Raw genomic sequence first — 18,103 nt, forward strand, 5'->3', positions numbered from 1 at the left:
TAGTGCTGATAAAAAGAACAAAAAAGGCAGACACCACACACCTCCATTTTCCCAAGATTAAATGATTATTAAAAAAGCGCGCCACACTGTATAGAAATCAACATTCTCTCCCATAATTCTGTGCATCTGGGACTATAGAAATGTCACTGTCCCTGTCCCACATCTTCAAATTAACATTCTCAGGTCACAACAATAAGTCTTCCCAAAGGGGACCTTCCGGAAAAACAAGCTATTTCCTCGGCTCATATTTCCCTGGAAAAAAAAAAATAAAATAAAAACAAAGTCTAGTGTGAACATGAGGTCAGCTAGTCCAAATCAGCAGAGAGATGTATGTGGACACTTTTCTGGAGATGCGACTAAAAGGGCCAGGGTGAGACTGGGGCTTTCCGACTCCAGCCGAGCTTTCTGGAAGCTCACTACAATGTTGCCACATGTGTTAAGGCAAGGATCTCTTCCTTACACAGAACCTGCAGTTTGGATTCTGGCTCTGCCACTTGCTAGCTAGGTTATCACATGAGTCAATACACAGAGGGTGCTGACACGGTCCCACCACTCATGAAGGGCGAGCTTTTATTTACTTTTCAATGGAATGGTCAGAGCTTTAGGAAATACTTCTAAAATCTTACGAGAGTAATAACGTTGTAAGCTTAACTGAACAGACTCTGAACTTAGACTGCACATAGATCCCGCTCCCACAAATACAGACTGGGTAGCCTTGGGTTATACAATTAGTGTTACTGAATGGTTCAAAGTCCCAATCTCTTCAGATGTGAAGTGGGATGATAAAGAATGGTACTTATCCTCATACGGTTATTTTGAGGATTACAGGAGCCGGTACATAGGCGGCTCTCGGCATGATGTCTAATATACAGTAAATACCCCATCAAGATTTGTCGTGTTAAGCACTTAGAGGACTTACTGCTCCCCAGGTAAGGTGTCTGATACCCTAACACATTTTCTATCTGCTTCCTTCCTACAGCAGGGCTTAGAAAGTAGGGAAAGGAGGTCCACCTTTCCTTTTAAATGGGGACCACAACAGGAGATTGCCCAGTAAAAGTGTGAGACTCAGAATGAAACCCAGGATATCAACATTAGGTCTGTATGGAAATCATCCAAGCGTTCCAGCCTGGATCACAGGGGCTTGCCTGGCATGGGTGCTGGGTAAAGGCAACTACAGGAGCACTTAGGCCTTTTCTTTTGGAGGTCAGGCTGGGGAAGCCTGAACTCTTGTGAACGGAGGCCTTTCTCACAGGAGGCCTTTATCATTGCCAATGCTATGATAAAATGTGATAAAAAAGATAGTCCTCGTACACTATCTTCTACAATCTTTGAAAAAGTGTGTGCCACTTCAAAACAGCTTAAAACTGATGGCCATTTAATGTGATCCTGTGTTAAATTTAGTGCACAGCCACCCATTATTTTGGTTCCTAACAAAGCTTTGCCTGGACTGAGAATTTGTGGTTGCAGATGACATACCTCACAGCATAACAAAGAAGAAACTGGAGTCTGGACAAAATCATTCTCTAAAAAGACTAGAAGAGACCAGCTCCATCATCATCACTGTGACAAAGAACGTCATCAACAACCTCTCGTTTCTCAGTTTCCTCTCTACTATACTGGAGAAAAACACATGAATGTATAAGGAGATCCTGAGAAGTTACAAAAAAGAGGTGACGTTAGAAAAAAAGAACCTGAAATTGGGTCCAGCGTTTTAACATCCAGGATAATCATCTACCCAGACCTTATTTATAATTTGAATGTGATCACTCAAATGGCTTCTCCGTCATATCTAGGGATTCTTAATTCATGACCCCTCCTGATATTTCTATGCAGCACACTTTACTGTTGTGCTGGAGTGACATACAGAACAGTGTAAAGGGTATGTGACTGGCAACCAAAGGGCAACCTACAAAAATTAACCTGGGATTCCGGAGACATTATTTAAGAAAACAAAAACAAAATAAAATAAAGTATGAGAGAGAGGAGGGGTGAGGAGGGAGGGAAGAATGGAGACAGAGAGAGAGAGAGAAAGAGAATGAGACAGAAGTACCTCTTTTTGCAGCATGCACCAGCAGTCTATCCAAGAAGTATATATCGGGGAGTAAGGAGGGCATCCACCAGCAAGCCTGAAACGGGGGTGGGGGGGGAATGAGCCATTCAAATTAACATTTCCAAAGCATTCTCTCAAGAGTTTGACAAATCTTTTTTTTTTTTTTTTTTAAGATTTTATTTATCTACCCGAAAGAGAGAGCTCACAAGTAGACAGAGAGAGAGGAGGGAAGCAGGCTCCCCACTGAGCAGAGAGCCTGATGTGGGGCTTGATCCCAGAACCCTGGGATCATGACCTGAGCCGAAAGCAGAGGCTTCAACCCACTGAGCCACCCAGGCGCCCCAAGAGTTTTGATAAATCTTGGTCAAAATATTCTCCGACCTAGAAAGTTCCCCAAGAGGTGATTTTAGTTTCAATGGAACAAATTATACTGGAGCAGGGAAAAGAAAAAGCATCTGAAAAGGACTTCCCTCCCTCATATTTAGGTCTTTTTTTTCCTTTTTTTTAAAAAGTAATCTCAACACCCAATGTGGGGCTAGAACTCATAACCCTAAGATCAAGAGTTGCCTGCTCCCTGATTGAGCCAGGCAGGCACCCGTCATATTTAGGTTTTGAAACAAGTAAACGCAAACTTCAACCAGTTATGAATCGTCTAAAACACCCAGGTTTTTAAGAATGAATATAATTCTAGAATATAGCAATTATGTGATTAAAGTACAGAGAAAGGAGATTTAAAAACTAAGTGGTGGGGCGCCTGGGTGGCTCAGTCTGTTGTTACATGTCTGCCTTTAACTCAGATCATGATCCTAGGGTCCTGGGATCGAGCACTGCCATCAGGCTCCCTGACTACTGGAGAGTCTGCTATTCCCTCTCCCTCTGCTGCTCCCCCTGCTTGTGCTCTCTTTGCGTCTATCAGATAAATAAAAAAATAAAATCTTAAAAACAAAAACAAAGGGATGCCTGGGTGGCTCAGTTGGTTGGACGACTGCCTTCGGCTCAGGTCATGATCCCGGAATCGCAGGATCAAATCCCACATCAGGCTCCCAGCTCCATGGGGAGTCTGCTTCTCCCTCTGACCTTCTCCTCGCTCATGCTCTCTCTCACTGTCTCTCTCTCTCAAATAAATAAATAAAATCTTTACTACAAAAACAAAAACAAAAACAAAAACACAAACCTAAGTGTTCAAAAGAACCTAAAAATTGGCGACCACATGCTTTACTCACGTAGAACCCAGAATCACTTCCTCCCTAAAAATCTGTAAGGACGGGGCGCCTGGGTGGCTCAGTGGGTTAAGCCTCTGCCTTCGAATCAGGTCATGATCCTGGCATCCTGGGATGGAGCCCTGTGTTGGGCTCTCTGCTCAGTGGGGAGCCTGCTTCCCCACCACCCACACCCCCGCCTGCCTCTCTGCCTACTTGTGATCTCTCTGTCAAATTAATAAATAAAATATTTTAAAAAATAAAAAAAAAAATCTGTAAGGAATAGTAATACATTCAACTCATCTTTCGTGTATGCTCTGAGCTAAAATGTGGCCACTGCCCTACCAATCACAGGTGATTGGTAATTTGGAATTTTAGAGCATGTAGCTCTTGATCTCAGGGTCTTGAGACACAAAACAAACAGAAGGCGACAGGATACGGAATACGACAACTATGTTTAAAACTCCACATGGCTCTTTGCTTGACATCTGGTTTGAAAACCATGACAGGTCTAATGACACACTGTGTCGGGGACTATACTGGAACAGCGAACTAAAGCAAGAGGCAAAACCTCTGCCCAGTGTGGTGCAGGCACTAGGCATCTAGAAGCTGGCAATCAGTGGTGTTCACGCCATACCGCCACCCACCCTTCCCCACCAATACAGTGAAAGGTTAAGAACCTTCCCATGAAAGAAAGAAAAAAGAACATTTCTAGGAACCGAATTTCCTACTTTTCTTTCTTTAAAACTTACTTTCTCCATGCAGCCCCTAGGAAAAACAGGGAAGGATGTGGAAATCCAGTAATTTGATCACAATCCCACTTAAACCACAGGCAAGTGTACACTGTCTGTAAGTACTTGAGAAATAGTCTTTGCGCTCTTCTCTATTCTAAGAGAGGATATGAGGGGCTGCTTAGAATATAAACTGATGCCGTTGCTGGTGCATGGAGCAGAGAGAGAAAAAATTCAGGAAATCTAGTAATGGCATCAACTGTACTTTTCTTCCCCAAATCTCTCCTTGGACTGCTCTGCCTGTCAGGTGAATGGAATAAGAAATGCGAGGCACTTACCCACAGTTGTTGACAGCCATAAGATTAGAGACAAGCACAAAGGGATAGGTCAACATACTGGCAAAAAACTGCAAAGTGGTAAAAAGACAGCTAAGTTATTAGGTCGTTCTGAATCTTTAGTCTCTTCTTCCTCTGCCTCCCACTATGGTCAACACTCCAACGCTGGTTTTGCTTTCTCAGCATCCCAGGAAAGATGAAATTACGCATTTTTGAGCCTGAACAGGATACCTCCTCCTAACATCCCCATTATCCAACAGTTTAACTGAAGACCAGAAGGCTTCTCTTACTCTTACTGTGATTGAGTCTTCTTTCAAGTAAACTCAAGGACATGATTTAACAGAAAAAGTAAACACCACTAAATACAATGAAGCATTTCAAAACATCCCTGAGATAGTAGAAATTATGCATGTCCTTCCAAAGACGATGGAAGCTACTTTGGGAGTCAAACACCACGACTCAAGAGGGAGAAGACACCACATGACTCAAGAGGGTGAAGCTCTCTAGGGCATATCGGCAGGTGCAGGGGGAAGCAGGCCTGAGACCTGCAGGCCAGGATGTGGTGAGAAACGCCCACATGTCTCTCCCACCCCCCTGAAAGCCAAATAGACCAAACCATGTGGGCTTGTTAGTGCCGTTCCTGTGACACAGGGACTCTGGGTTAGTCTCACCTCTGACAGACATTAACAAACTTAAGACTCTCCTTTGAGACATCTCGTTGCCTTCAAGCAGTGATAACACATGACCCAGGTGAGATTAAAAAGAAAAAAAAAAACAAAACACAACTATCCCTAGGTCAAGAGGATTTTTAAAAACTCACTCCTGTGACAGCTTGGGAATAACTCTTCATTTCACTCATGGTAGAAACCTGAAACAGGAAGAAAAGTCTGTATTAGAACGAGTAAGAAAATTAAGATGATGTTAAGGACGAATTGTCTCCTACCATCTCAATCTATTCTCTCTCTAAATTTTTAGTTTCTTTGACAGCCAGAAAATTAATTTCAAGATGAAAACATAAAATACTGATTATGAGCCTAAAAAGGCAGTGGACAAAATGATCAACCTGATTCAACATGAAGAGACAAATTCGCAGGAGACTATGTGATGGCGGAGGAACAAATATAATAGGCCCAGGATGAAAAAAAAAAAGAAAAAGGAAAAAAAAAAGGCAATGAGACTGGTAACCTTTCCCCACGTCCTAAAAATCCAATCCCTGGAAACGACATTTATGGTGTATCCGAGGGACAAGTGACTACCTCTATGCGCGCCCAGCTGTGTCCCAGACGCTGCAGAGACCAGCCTCTGGGTACTGCAGACACGCGCTGCGTGGGTTTAGACCTCCCTGTGTGTGTTCTACTTTCCACCATGCTACGGGGCTGCCTCTGTGCAGAGAGGCCCACAGCTTCCAGGAAAGGCGAATTCTTAAAACCTCCCAGGCTGAGGTTTCTAAGAAGCCCCGTCCAGGAATCCCTTTAACATTTCAGATTGGACGAAATAGCCCTTGGTACACTATGAAACTGTCCTGCTTCGTAGTATCTGCAAAAATCATCTATCAATACTGAGGCCATCTCCTGGCAGCACAGAGAGAGGGACAGATTTCTTAGGCTTCCTCGGCTATACCCCAGGGACTTTCTTAGGTGCATCTTTCTATGGTAAATAATATAGGGTAATCCATTAGCCTTTAAAAACTCGACTGACAGTGTTTAGCCATGTAACAATGAGTCTGGCAAAAATATAATGAAGTGCCACTTTATCATTTTTTAAAATAGATTCTATCCTAAACTTGGGGTCTGAACTCATGACCCTGAGATTATTAAGAGTCACATGCTCCACTGTCTGTGCCAGCCAGGTGCCCCACCACGTTACTGTGAAGCTAACCAAGCCGCCCAGAGAATACAATAAAGTCAGCCCCAACACATCTTATCAAGGTCACACCTACCCCACTGTCCAGTGCATAGGTATTGACGAGGTAGGCCAGTGAGTTACAGAGCCACAAAGAAATGATGTCACCTAGGAGGCGGGGAATAAGACCCCTACATGAAGAAATAAAAAAAATAAGAGCCAAGAACTGCGATCAGTAAAAAGATAATCCACCCAATACAAACACTTCTCAAAGAAAGAGTTCAAAGTCTTCAAGAGAACTGAAAATACATGGGGCGCCTGGGTGGCTCAGTGGGTTAAGCCGCTGCCTTCAGCTCAGGTCATGATCTCGGGGTCCTGGGATTGAGCCCCACATCAGGCTCTCTGCTCAGCAGGGATCCTGCTTCTCCCTCTCTCTCTGCCTGCCTCTGCCTACTTCTGCCTACTTGTGATTTCTATCTCTGTCAAATAAAAAAAAAAATTAAAAAAAAAAAAAAAAAGAGACAACGAATGCCGGAATCTAGTATGGACTAGTTCATTCTAGTTAATGTAACTGTAGGTTACTCTCCAGTCATTGAGGTTAATCTCCACAACGACTTTCTTTCCCATTTGACAAATGCAGGCCAGCTATATGCCCTCAAAGCTTCACCTAATGGGCTCACCTAACTATTAAGAATTATGAGCAGGGTGGACAAAAATCTGTCTGTTTTGAAGAGACTTAAATATGACTTTGGCTAAGCTACTTGACATTCAAAGCTGACAGGGCCGAAAATGACTACAAAATTATAAAACGAGAAACAGAGATGAGTGAGGGACGTCAAAAAACAGATTCCCAGGGCCTAAGTAGCCGAGGTGATGCAGCGCAGCACAGCAGGATGAACATCACCCGACAGACTGAAGACCGGGGTGCAAATACCATTTCCATCACTTATAAGCTGTGTGACCAGAGCAAATCAACTTCCCAGAGCACCCACTTTTTCTAATCTCTAAAGTAAGAATGTAATAGCTATCCTATCTCCTAGACCATTTACTTATTCACTTATTCTTTCTTTCTTTCTTTTTTTTTTTTAAAGCAGTCTTCATGCCCAACATGGGACTTGAACTCAAGACCCTGAGATCAAGAGCTACATGCTCTACCAGCTGAGTGAGCCAGAGGGGCCCCCTCCCAGGCTATCATAATCCAAAAAAAACCTAAAAAACCAAACAAACAATCCCAGTTACATGGCAATACTCTGCAAATGAAAGAGGACCATTTCTAGTTTCGTTCTTAAAAGAAGAACGAGAGTGGAAGCCCGAGTTCTTCCAGAGGAAACCCAAGGGAATGACTATGGCCTTGCAACAATGTATTACTCTCAGGGTAAGGGAGATCATTTTCCTATTTTTCAAAAATTAAGTTTCTCTAGTTTATCGACTGCACAATAGGAACTTACTATAAAGGTAGAAACTTGGAACGAATTTAACAAAATTTTAATGGAATTGAAAACAAAATGAAAAACCCCCACACAAAAACCAAAACCCTAATATCCAATGTTTTAGATGTCCAGGAGCAAAAGTCTGCGATCTTTACAACAGAATTTAAGTCTGAGGGGCTTTAACAGAGTGTCACATGAAGGAAACCCGGAGAGTACATTTTCTCCAAGGATTAAACAATGAGTCGTGTCCTGATTTTCATTAAAGCTTTCCACCCCCACAGATAACTGCACATGTAAATCAACAATTTACTTACGCAAAAAATCCTAGGATGCCCTCTTCACGATAGATGGTTACTATGGAATCATAAAGTCCACTAGGTACAGAAGATGGAAAGGCAAAAATACATGAAGATTATTTTGGAGTTATTAAAAAAAATTCGATGATCACTTTTGACAAGGAAATTTATACCCCAGCCTCCCTTTCTGCCACTCTCACTCTGCAAAGACAGCTGAATTTGGAGACAGGAGTGGAGATATGACTACCTAAGGGTGCAGTCACATGGAGTCAGGGTGAATTTTGGCTTCAGTGGCTCTGCAACTTACTCTGAGATCCTTGGAAGGTTCCTAAACCTGCCTGGGCCATTGTCTTCCATCTTACCATTTTTTGGTTCATTTTTGTGCAGAACAAATGATCTCTCAATTCGCTCTGTAAACTCTAAGGCACCATTAAAATATAAAACACTTGGAAAGATCTCTCTGAATACGGGAAAACGAAAACACTTACCAGTACTTGGATTCTCTGCCAATGAACTGTACCATAGATCTTAGAGTGATCACTGCAGAACAGAGAAAAGATTTTTAAAACTATGTCGAGATAAACTTTGATAGCCCTGAAAAAGAAAAAAGCTTTTCCATCTAAAAACATTTTGCTCTCTGGATTAATTGGACAAATGCCAAAAGGAGCAGGCAAACAAAACACACATGCAAGGCACTTCAGTGAAGTCCCCCATCAACCCGTCTAGGCGGTCAGGAGAGCCAATGCTATGAAAGGTGGGTCATAAATCAGATGTCAGTCACCAACTGTAAACCTACCGTGGAAGGGATGTGTGATGAGGGTAGCAGCAGAACGGGCCATCATCTCTCGAGTCGTCTAGAAACAATCAACACACACGTCTGAAACCTAAACAGACAACACTCGGATTCCTGCGAGAAGTAATGTGGGCGGCACAGCACCCTCGTCCTAATGTGGTACGGTGTAATACACTGCTATCCTCTCTTACCTTTCCTCCTGGGTTCAGTGTTCCGTTATGGTTACTTCTCAAAATTGATGTGCAAAGCAGATTTCTGTTATCTTCTCAATTTTACAGATTGGAACAACCAATCCAAAGATTAAGAGGCTCGCTAGCAAACACTAACCCAGCTGGAATAAAACCACAGGGCCTGGTATTTCGATTTTTAAGTTGCTTTCTCCCTGAGAGTGATTTCAGAGAGTCTGTGATCTATGTTATTCAAATGTCAGGCTCTGTTTAATCTGTGCCAACAGAGCAACTCTGACTAGTTTTTCCACCCCAAGCCTGTAACTGTGCAGTATCTTAGAGCTGCTATTTATCCTAGTTTATCTTTCTTGGCCAGGACTCTGTAAAGAAGTGGCAGAGAAAATTAGATTACAACACTGGGGAGGCAGGTAGTGAAGACAGCAGGTCCGTTACTCATCTGTGCATTGAAACATCACCTTCGGTCATCTAGTTAAGATATCCCTCACCCCTGCGCCAATGACAGTCCTGAGAAGAGCCCATGTCACAGGATAGGTGAACTCAAGTTAAAAAAACCCACAAAAACATATTAATACAAGTACCTCTACTTTAAAAAAAAAAAGTAGAAAATTTACCAAAAACAAAGCTGATTCATCTGACATCTAGACCTGCTTCTTTTGGAATATGTGTTTTAGAAGGCAGCATTCACTAGAAGACTGTGATCTCACTAAAGACAATAAAACAATGTAAAGACTAAGAAATAAAAGAGTGGTTTTGAAAGCCATAAATATTAAGTCAGGCATGAAACAAACTCCAGTGACAGAGAAAGGGAACGGGAAATGGGTACGAGGAACAATCCCAAGTCAGAATAACATTGTAAAAGCGTCTCCTGATAGATGATATCTGACACACGAAGGGGCAGGCCACTACTTAAACACAACTGTGCCAGAGGTTTACACCTCTATTAGAAGACTTCCAGTAGAAACCTCTTCAATTTCACACATGAAATGAGTGGACAAAATTAGTTTCCTTGAAATGCATCTAATCCAAATAGAAAGCAATGCTTTTTTTTTTCTTCCTTATTATGGTATCATGTAGAAAAGCCCAAAATGAACTGAAGGTCTACTTTATTTGGAATAAATGCTGAACACACGGGCCTGATGATCCTGATTCCACAAACTGCCACACTGCATACGTTGCGAGTGAGGGAAATAGCACAGGACATCATCAGTCTCTTACCTCCTTGATAACTTGGTCGAAGGAAGGTGTGACTTCTTTCTGTGAATTTCCAGAGCCTAAATCCTGGAAATCAAAATGAAAGAAGACAGGTATCTTGGTGGTTTTATTTTTAATTTGAATGACTTATTTTTTAAAAAGGTTTTGTTCTTTATTTTTTAAAGATTTTATTTATCCATTTGTCAGAGAGAGAGAGAGAAGACAGAGCACAAGGGAGAGCACACGGAGGGGGAGGGGCAAAGGGAGCAGCAGACTCCCCGCCAAGCAAGGAGCCCGATGTGGGACTCAATCCCAGGACCGTGGAATCATGACCCAAGCCGAAGGCAGCCGCTTAACCAACTGAGCCACCCAGGTGCCTCTAAAGGTTTTATTTTTTTAAAGTAATCTCTACATGTAACGTGGCGCTTGAACCTGTAACCCTAAGATCAAGAGTTGTACCCTCCACCAACTGAGCCAGGCAGGCACCCATATCTTGATGGTTTTATTTTTTTTTTTATTTTTTATTTTTTTTTAAAAGATTTTATTTATTTATTTGACAGAGATCACAAGCAGGCAGAGAGGCAGGCAGAGAGAGAGGAGGAAGCAGGCCCCCCGCTGAGCAGAGAGCCCGATGCGGGGCTCGATCCCAGGACTCTGAGATCATGACCTGAGCCGAAGGCAGCGGCCTAACCCACTGAGCCACCCAGGCGCCCCTCTTGATGGTTTTAAATAGAACTATTCAAACTGGTGGCCACCCTGTATGCCAACACTCACTGAGATGAAAGGGGAGCTGACTGCTTGTCCTTTCTCTGAAAAAAGACCAAAGAGCAATAGCAACTTGCAAGGGAAACGGGCCCATGCATACAAATCAGCTCCAACATACCTCAACCTTGTCACATTCCTGGTAATGCTACAAAGAAGAGAAAAGAAAAGAAAGGATGATTAGGGCTGTCATAGTGTCACTGAGAGAGGACATAAAATGAGAATAAAACAGTTGGCTTTTTTCTTTTTTGGGCTGCATATTTCCAATATTTTGTATTTCCAATTAATTGGAAAGAAGTGTCTCTAAAATGATGTCATTGCTAAGTTTAATATGTTGGCCAGCTGGAGGAACAAGTGAATGCTCATGAAAACTCTTATCTAAAATAAGAAATAGGAAAACAAACCAAAAACTAAAAATCCAAGGGCATTATTTACTACACATACACATTTAGCAGAAATAAGCTGGTAAAAACATAACCTAACATTAAAGCTATGGAAAAAGCAGGACCAATGGCCAAACAACCTGATTTAAAAAATGGGCAGAGAATGTGAACACACACTTTTCCACAGAAGATATACAGACGGCCAAAAGGCAAATGAAAAGATGTTCCACATCACTCATTATCAGGGAAATGCAAACCAAAAGCATAATGAGATATCATCTCACACCAGTTAGATTGGCTATCATCAAAAAGACAAGAAATAACAAGTGTTAGGGAGGATGTGGAGGAAAATGAACCCTGATACTGTTGCTGGAAATGTACTCTAGTGCAGCCACTGTGGAACTGTATGGAGGTTCTGCAAAAAGTTAAGAATAGAACTATCATAGGGGTGCTTGGCTGGCTCAGTTGGTAAAGCATGTGACTCTTGATCTTGGGGCTGTGAGTTTAAAAGAGCAATAGCAATTTGTGCACAGAGATTATTTTTTTATTGTTTTTTAAAGATTTTATTTATTTGACAGAGACACGACGAGAGAAGGAACACAAGCAGAGTAAGTGGGAGAGGGAGAAGCAGGCTTCCCGTCGAGCAGGGAGCCTGATATGGGGCTCTATCCCAGTACCCCTGGATCAGCTCTCTGCCTACTTGTGATCTCTCTCTGTCAAATAAAAAAATAAAATCTTTTTTTTTTTAATATTTTATTTATTTATTTGACAGAGAGAGAGATCACAAGTAGGCAGAGAGGCAGGCAGAGAGAGAGGAGGAAGCAGGCTCCCTGCTGAGCAGAGAGCCCGATGCGGGGCTTGATCCCAAGACCCTGAGACCATGACCCAAGCCGAAGGCAGTGGCTTAACCCACTGAGCCACCCAGGCGCCCAATAAATAAAATATTTAAAAAAATATTTTATTTGACAGAGAGTGAGAGACAGAGCACAAGCAAGGGCAGCAGTAGGCAGAGGGAGAGGGAGAAGCAGGCTCCCCACTGAGCAAGGCGCCTGATGTGGGGCTCAATCCCAGAAACCTGGGATCATGAGCTGAGCCAAAGACAGACGCTTAACTGACTGAGCCACCCAGGCATCCCGTGTATAGAGATTACTTACTTAAAAAAAAAAATTAAAAAAAAAGATTTAAAAGAACAACCATAAAATCCAGCTATTCCACCTCTCGAGAATATGAACACTAAATTTGATAAAATATATGCACCCTGATGTTTATAGCAGCATTATTCATAATAGCCAAGATACAGAAAAACAACCTAAATGACCACTGATGGGTGAATGGATAAGGAAATTATGGTATCTAAGCACAATGGAATATCGCTCAGCCATTAAAAAATATATATATATTGCCATTAAAAAGAAAAAGATTTATTTATTTGAGAGAGAGAGACAGCAAGTGAGTGAGCATGAGAGGGGAGAAGGTCAGAGATAGAAGCAGACTCCCCGAAGAGCCAGGAGCCGGAAGCGGGACTCGATGCCAGGACTCTAGGATCATGAGCTGAGCAAAAGGCAGCCACCCAACCAAGCCACCCAGGCACCTGAAATCTTGCTATTTGTGATAACATGGGTGGATCTTGAAGGTATCAAGTTAAGTGAAATAAGTCAGAAAGAGAGAGACAAAAGCTGTGATTTCACTCACATGTGGACTGTAAACCAACCAGCCAACCAACCAAACTCAGGCAGAACAGGTTACCCAAAGGGAAGGGGATGGAAGACGGGTGAGGTGGGGGGAAAGGGGGTCAAATGTATGGTGATGGATGTTAACCACAAGATCCTTTTGTAACGAATACAGATGTCAAATCACAATGCTGTACACCTGAAACTTAAAAATGTTATGTACTAATTTTACCTCACTTAAAAAAAAAAAGTAGTACCAATACCATATTACTGCAAGGCTCTTTTCTTCACTGTACAAAAGAACAGAGAATTGGTGCCAAGTCAGAATAGCTAAAATTGCCTCACTTTTCTGTTTGTATCTGACTATTTCTAAAACAAGCAAGAGAGAAGATTCTGTTCTCTTCCAAAATACTGAATACTGGGGCGCCTGGGTGGCTCAGTGGTTTGGGCTGCTGCCTTCGGCTCAGGTCATGATCTCAGGGTCCTGGGATCGAGCCCCGCATCGGGCTCCCTGCTCCGCAGGAAGCCTGCTTCCCTCTCTCTCTCTGCCTGCCTCTCTGCCTACTTGTGATCTCTGTCTGTCAAATAAATAAATAAAATCTTTAAAAAAAAAAAAAAATACTGAATACTGCCAGAGTTCAGACTATATTGGAAGAGGAAATACTATTTGTGGGATATTTTAGAAACAGAAGATGGGATAGGTAAAACGAAAGAATCAAAGACAATAGAGCCACTAATCCAACCAGATTAAAAAAACAGACAACACTTTCTTCTGTAAAAAATTTTTTTTAAAAATTCAGAACAAAGAGAACAAATTTCAACACCAAGCAAAATGCTGTTTTGGGGTCAAATTCCAGGTCTTTAGTTAGAGTAATTCTAATAGTTTCAGTTTCACGCGTACTTAAAAATTCTTGCTCATTTCTAGGCTTAGCTTTTTTACGCTGTTAGTAAAATTTCCTACCTGTCCTTTCTACATTATTCTGAACAGAATTCAATTTCATTCTTGTTCAGATATACAGAACTCTTTCTTACAACGGCTAACAATTTCAACAACCCTGAACTGTCTTTTTTCCTGATGCAAAAAGCTGCTTTTGATAGTAAGTATAGAATCAATTCCCTGTCATGCCACAAGTAAACACATATTCAGAGCACCTGCTTAATTCCACTCAAGCTTACTTTTCCTGTAGGTAAAGGAACTTGTTCTCAAGCAGTACTCTCACTTTTGGTCTAAGTCTATACACAAAACCAGTTGACTCTGTGACAGATGCCTTCGCATTAAGCTCACTTAAGCAATGGCAACAATTTCACTGAGCCCAGGGGAGGGTGTGGCTGGGGACAAAAGGCCAGTCATCAATCCACCAAAAGCTTGGGCCCATTAAGACTCCATTACTCAGATCCAGGGGTCACCAGCAAGTCTTCACATCTGGCCCACAGGCATGACAAGAAGAGTAAGTGGGTACAGCATGCAACTTCTGATCTCAGTGTCACAGGGCTTGTGAGTTCAAGCCCAACAATGGGCACAGAGCTTACTTAAAAAAAAAAAAAAGAAAGAAAGAAAAGAAAGCGTGTAAAGAATAATGAAATGACTGAGGGGTGAAACAGCTTCCATGTGAGGCAACTACTAGAGAACCTCTCCCACTCAGAAATCAAGGAGGGCTAAAGAGAATTTAAAATCTAAGCCAATTAGCACTCATATGTGGAATTTAAGAAACAAAACAAACGATCATAGGGAAAGAAAAAAGAGGGAGACAAACCAAGAAACAGACCCTTAACTAGAGAGAACAAACTGATGGTTACCAGAGGGAGGGGGAGGATGGGTGAAATGGGTGATGGGGATTAAGGAGCGCAGCTGTCCTGATGAGCACCAGGTGTTGTATGGACGTGTTGAATCACTATATTGTACACCTGAAACTAATATTACACTGTATGTTAACTAATTGGAATTCAAATAAAAACTTAAAAAAAAATCTAAGCCAATTAGATCATGAAATTTTAACAAAATCAAGATACGCTCATCAGAAGATAAAACATTAGAACTCGGTTAATGTTAAAGCCTACAAAAGTAAATGAAGGACTATGCCAAGTATTGTTTAAATAAGCAGTTAGTAACCAATTGGAATTTAACACATTTGATGTATTACCTAGGTTGATAGTAATACATAGATCTGGTTAGCCTATGTTGTGACTTTTTTTTTTTTAAAGATTTTTATTTATTTGACAGAGAGAGATCACAAGTAGGCAGAGGCAGGCAGAGAGAGAGGAAGGGAAGCAGGCTCCCTGCCAAGCAGAGAGCCCGATGCGGGTCTGGACCCCCGGACCCTGGGATCATGACCTGAGCCAAAAGCAGAGGCTTTAACCCACTGAGCCACTCAGGAGCCCCTGTTGTGACATTTTTTGAGAGTTAAGAGCACAGAGGCTAACATACCTTGGTGCCAGTAGGAGACAGAATAATGAACTAGAAATCCCTTAGTTTTATATTCTCCACCACACTCACGCTAAATACCTTCCCAAGGACTGTTCTAAGTGGTGCAGAATTTGTATTCATAACACCTTTATAAATACAATAAAGGGCCATTCTGTTTGACCTACATGGTAACTGGTAAAACTGAGAAACCAGCACCATCAGAATCATTAGCTTTGGCATTTGAGGTGAAAAGAAGCTGGCAAACAAGAGGATCTGTGAAAAAGAAAGAAATGTAACCTTGGTTTTGTTTTTTGTTTTTTTAAGATTTTATTTACTTTTTTTGACAGAGAGCACAAGCTGGGGGAGAAGCAGGCTCCCCGCTGAGCAGGGAGCCTGATGTGAGGCTCCATCCCAGGACCCTAGGATCATGTCTTGAGCTAAAGGCAGAGATGCCTAATCAACTGAGCCACCCAGGCACCTCATAACCTTGATATTTTAACAAACATTTTAGGAAACACTGCCAACATAAGAAAAATTAATAATTCACCTACATATATCCATTACCAAGGTTAAACATGTTTAACAGTTGCCCCTTTTGTTTCAGAGCTCTGGCCTTCTTAAAATAAAATGCCACAGAAACAGACCGCCGAAGTTCCACCTCTCATCTCTTCCCCCACTTCCCAAAAGTAACCGCAAGCCTGATGTGTACTTTGGTGAGATTAAAAAAAAAGGTGTCCCTCCCAAATTTGTGTGACGTAACACATTAGCAGAAACAGTGCAGAAAATACAAATGTAAAACAGAATAAATAATTAAAAGGCAAATATCCATGTAGTCATGATCCAGGTCAAGGAAAATAATTTCCATTACCCCTGAGCCCCATGCATGATCCCTTTCTCCCCTCTCCCCACAGATAACCACTATCCTGACTTTTACGTTCCTTTTGTTAAGTGTTATTTTGTTTTTAAGATTTTATTTATTTATTTACTTGACAGACAGAGATCACAAGTAGGCAGAGAGGCAGGCAGAGAGAGAGGAGGAAGCAGGCTCCCCGCTGAGCAGAGAACCCGATGTGGGGCTCCATCCCAGGACCCTGGGATCATGACCCAAGCCGAAGGCAGAGGCTTTAACCCACCATACCACCCAAGCGCCTCTTGTTAAGTTTTTTTAAAAAACAAGTTTCTGGGGTGCCTGTCTGGCTCAGTCCACAGAACATGCGACTCATGATCTCAGGATTGTGAGTTCATGCCCTATGCTGGGAGTGGAGCTTACTTATTTTTAAAAATAAATACATAAGGGGTGCCTGGGTGGCTCAGTGGGTTGGGCGTCTGCCTTCAGCTCAGGTCATGATCTCAGGGTCCTGGGATCAAGCCCCGTGTCTGGCTCTCTGCTCAGAGAGGAGCCTGGTTCCGCCCCCCTCCCCCGCCCCGCCGTCTGCCTGCCTCTCTGCTTACTAGTGATCCCTGTCTGTCAAATAAAATAAAAATCTTTTAAAAATAAATAAATACATAAATACATAAAAAATAAGCTTGTAACAGAGAACATTTTACTAGCAGTAATGTTAGAAATAGGAGGAAAGTAACTCCAGAAAGAAGTATGTGTTTCAATCAGCTTCCTTCCTTCTTTGAAGAAATAAAATGAGCTACACGGGAGATCAAGTAAGTGTTTCTCCTCAGAATGACTGGTTCAGAGGAAGAAGGACTGCAGATCAAAAAGTATCACTTCAAACTCCCTTTGCATCCCAGGGAAGACTTAAGAATGGGTATTTGAAGTAAATGTTTTCAAGAGAATAAAGGACATGGTCTTAAATATAATCTTTGAAATTGCTCTTGGTCAGTAAAACAAACTGCATAAAAAGAAATCGAAATCTTTGGGAAAATTACTTGATTTTCTTACCTGTAAAACTTTACCATGGACCACAGTTCCAAGGACACCTGAACACAGTCTTGGAGTTAAGCCTGTGAACAACCCACGCTTCCCATCGATGCTCGCAATGTGCTGAGCTGAGAACACAAGTCAGAGATTTAAATTCCAGCTGGAAGAAAGGGTTACATAGAAATGTCATGTAAACAGGCTTTCTATGTCTTTTCTTTCTATAACTCCTGCCTACCTAGCACCGTTCTCAATGTCCTCCAAATTCCAAATAAATCAAAAACACTTACCATAACAAAAGAGACCAGGAAGCTGACATACTTGCCGCCCAAAAATATTTCGTCCTATTGTTGGAGGAAGAGGCTCATATCCCACCTTCAAAAACAAGAGAATATATCAATACCAAGCAATATTCCCCAAAATGTATTGGCTGCAAGGTTAAAATTTTTAACCACAGTGAAAATGCAGTGTATGTTTTCCAAGGCAATCACGAAGTATCATCCTTGTCAGTTTCTTATTCTGTCAACTGATAAGACTTGTTTCAATAAACTCCAAGCTTTCTTTTGGTTCAAATTCTACAAAGTAAACCATGTAGCTGAGATAGACTAATAAAAAACTGAATATAAAATAAGGGAACTTTTGTGTTAGGAAAGCTATAGTTTACTGAGGAGTATCAAAAATACTTTCTAGGGGCGCCTAGGTGGCTCAGTTGGTTAAGCGACTGCTTTCTGCTCCGGTCATGATCCTGGAGTCCCTGGATCAAGTCCCGCATCGGGCTCCCTGCTCGGCGGGGAGTCTGCTTCTCCCACTGACCTCTCTCCTCTCATGCTATCTCTCTTTCTCTCAAATAAATAAAATCTTTTTTTTTTTTAAAGATTTTATTTATTTATCAGAGAGAGAGCGAGCACAGGCAGACAGAATGGCAGGCAGAGGCAGAGGGAGAAGCAGGCTCCCTGACG

At 41.9% G+C, this 18,103-nt stretch overlaps 1 protein-coding gene across 2 annotated transcripts in view; it reads right to left on the bottom strand.

Annotated features, from left to right (window-relative positions):
- Positions 1–42: 42 nt before the first annotated feature.
- LOC132008276 (mitochondrial carrier homolog 2) overlaps positions 43–18,103 on the bottom strand; it is a 21,232-nt gene continuing 3,171 nt past the window's right edge. The window contains exons 2-13 of one of the 2 annotated variants that reach the window (XM_059386825.1): positions 17,435–17,519; positions 17,169–17,275; positions 10,939–10,965; positions 10,080–10,142; positions 8,680–8,737; positions 8,372–8,423; positions 7,902–7,961; positions 6,255–6,348; positions 5,136–5,183; positions 4,319–4,386; positions 2,051–2,126; positions 43–252 (exon numbers count right to left, since the gene is read on the bottom strand). In XM_059386825.1, the coding sequence (XP_059242808.1) occupies positions 166–252; positions 2,051–2,126; positions 4,319–4,386; positions 5,136–5,183; positions 6,255–6,348; positions 7,902–7,961; positions 8,372–8,423; positions 8,680–8,737; positions 10,080–10,142; positions 10,939–10,965; positions 17,169–17,275; positions 17,435–17,519 (825 nt within the window). In that variant the 3' untranslated portion in view covers positions 43–165. The remainder of the gene's footprint in view (positions 253–2,050; positions 2,127–4,318; positions 4,387–5,135; positions 5,184–6,254; positions 6,349–7,901; positions 7,962–8,371; positions 8,424–8,679; positions 8,738–10,079; positions 10,143–10,938; positions 10,966–17,168; positions 17,276–17,434; positions 17,520–18,103) is intronic. The other variant, XM_059386826.1, reaches the window with a different exon arrangement.

The sequence above is a fragment of the Mustela nigripes genome, unplaced genomic scaffold, assembly GCF_022355385.1.
Source record: "Mustela nigripes isolate SB6536 unplaced genomic scaffold, MUSNIG.SB6536 HiC_scaffold_76, whole genome shotgun sequence".
In the NCBI taxonomy this organism is placed as follows: Eukaryota; Metazoa; Chordata; class Mammalia; order Carnivora; family Mustelidae; genus Mustela; species Mustela nigripes.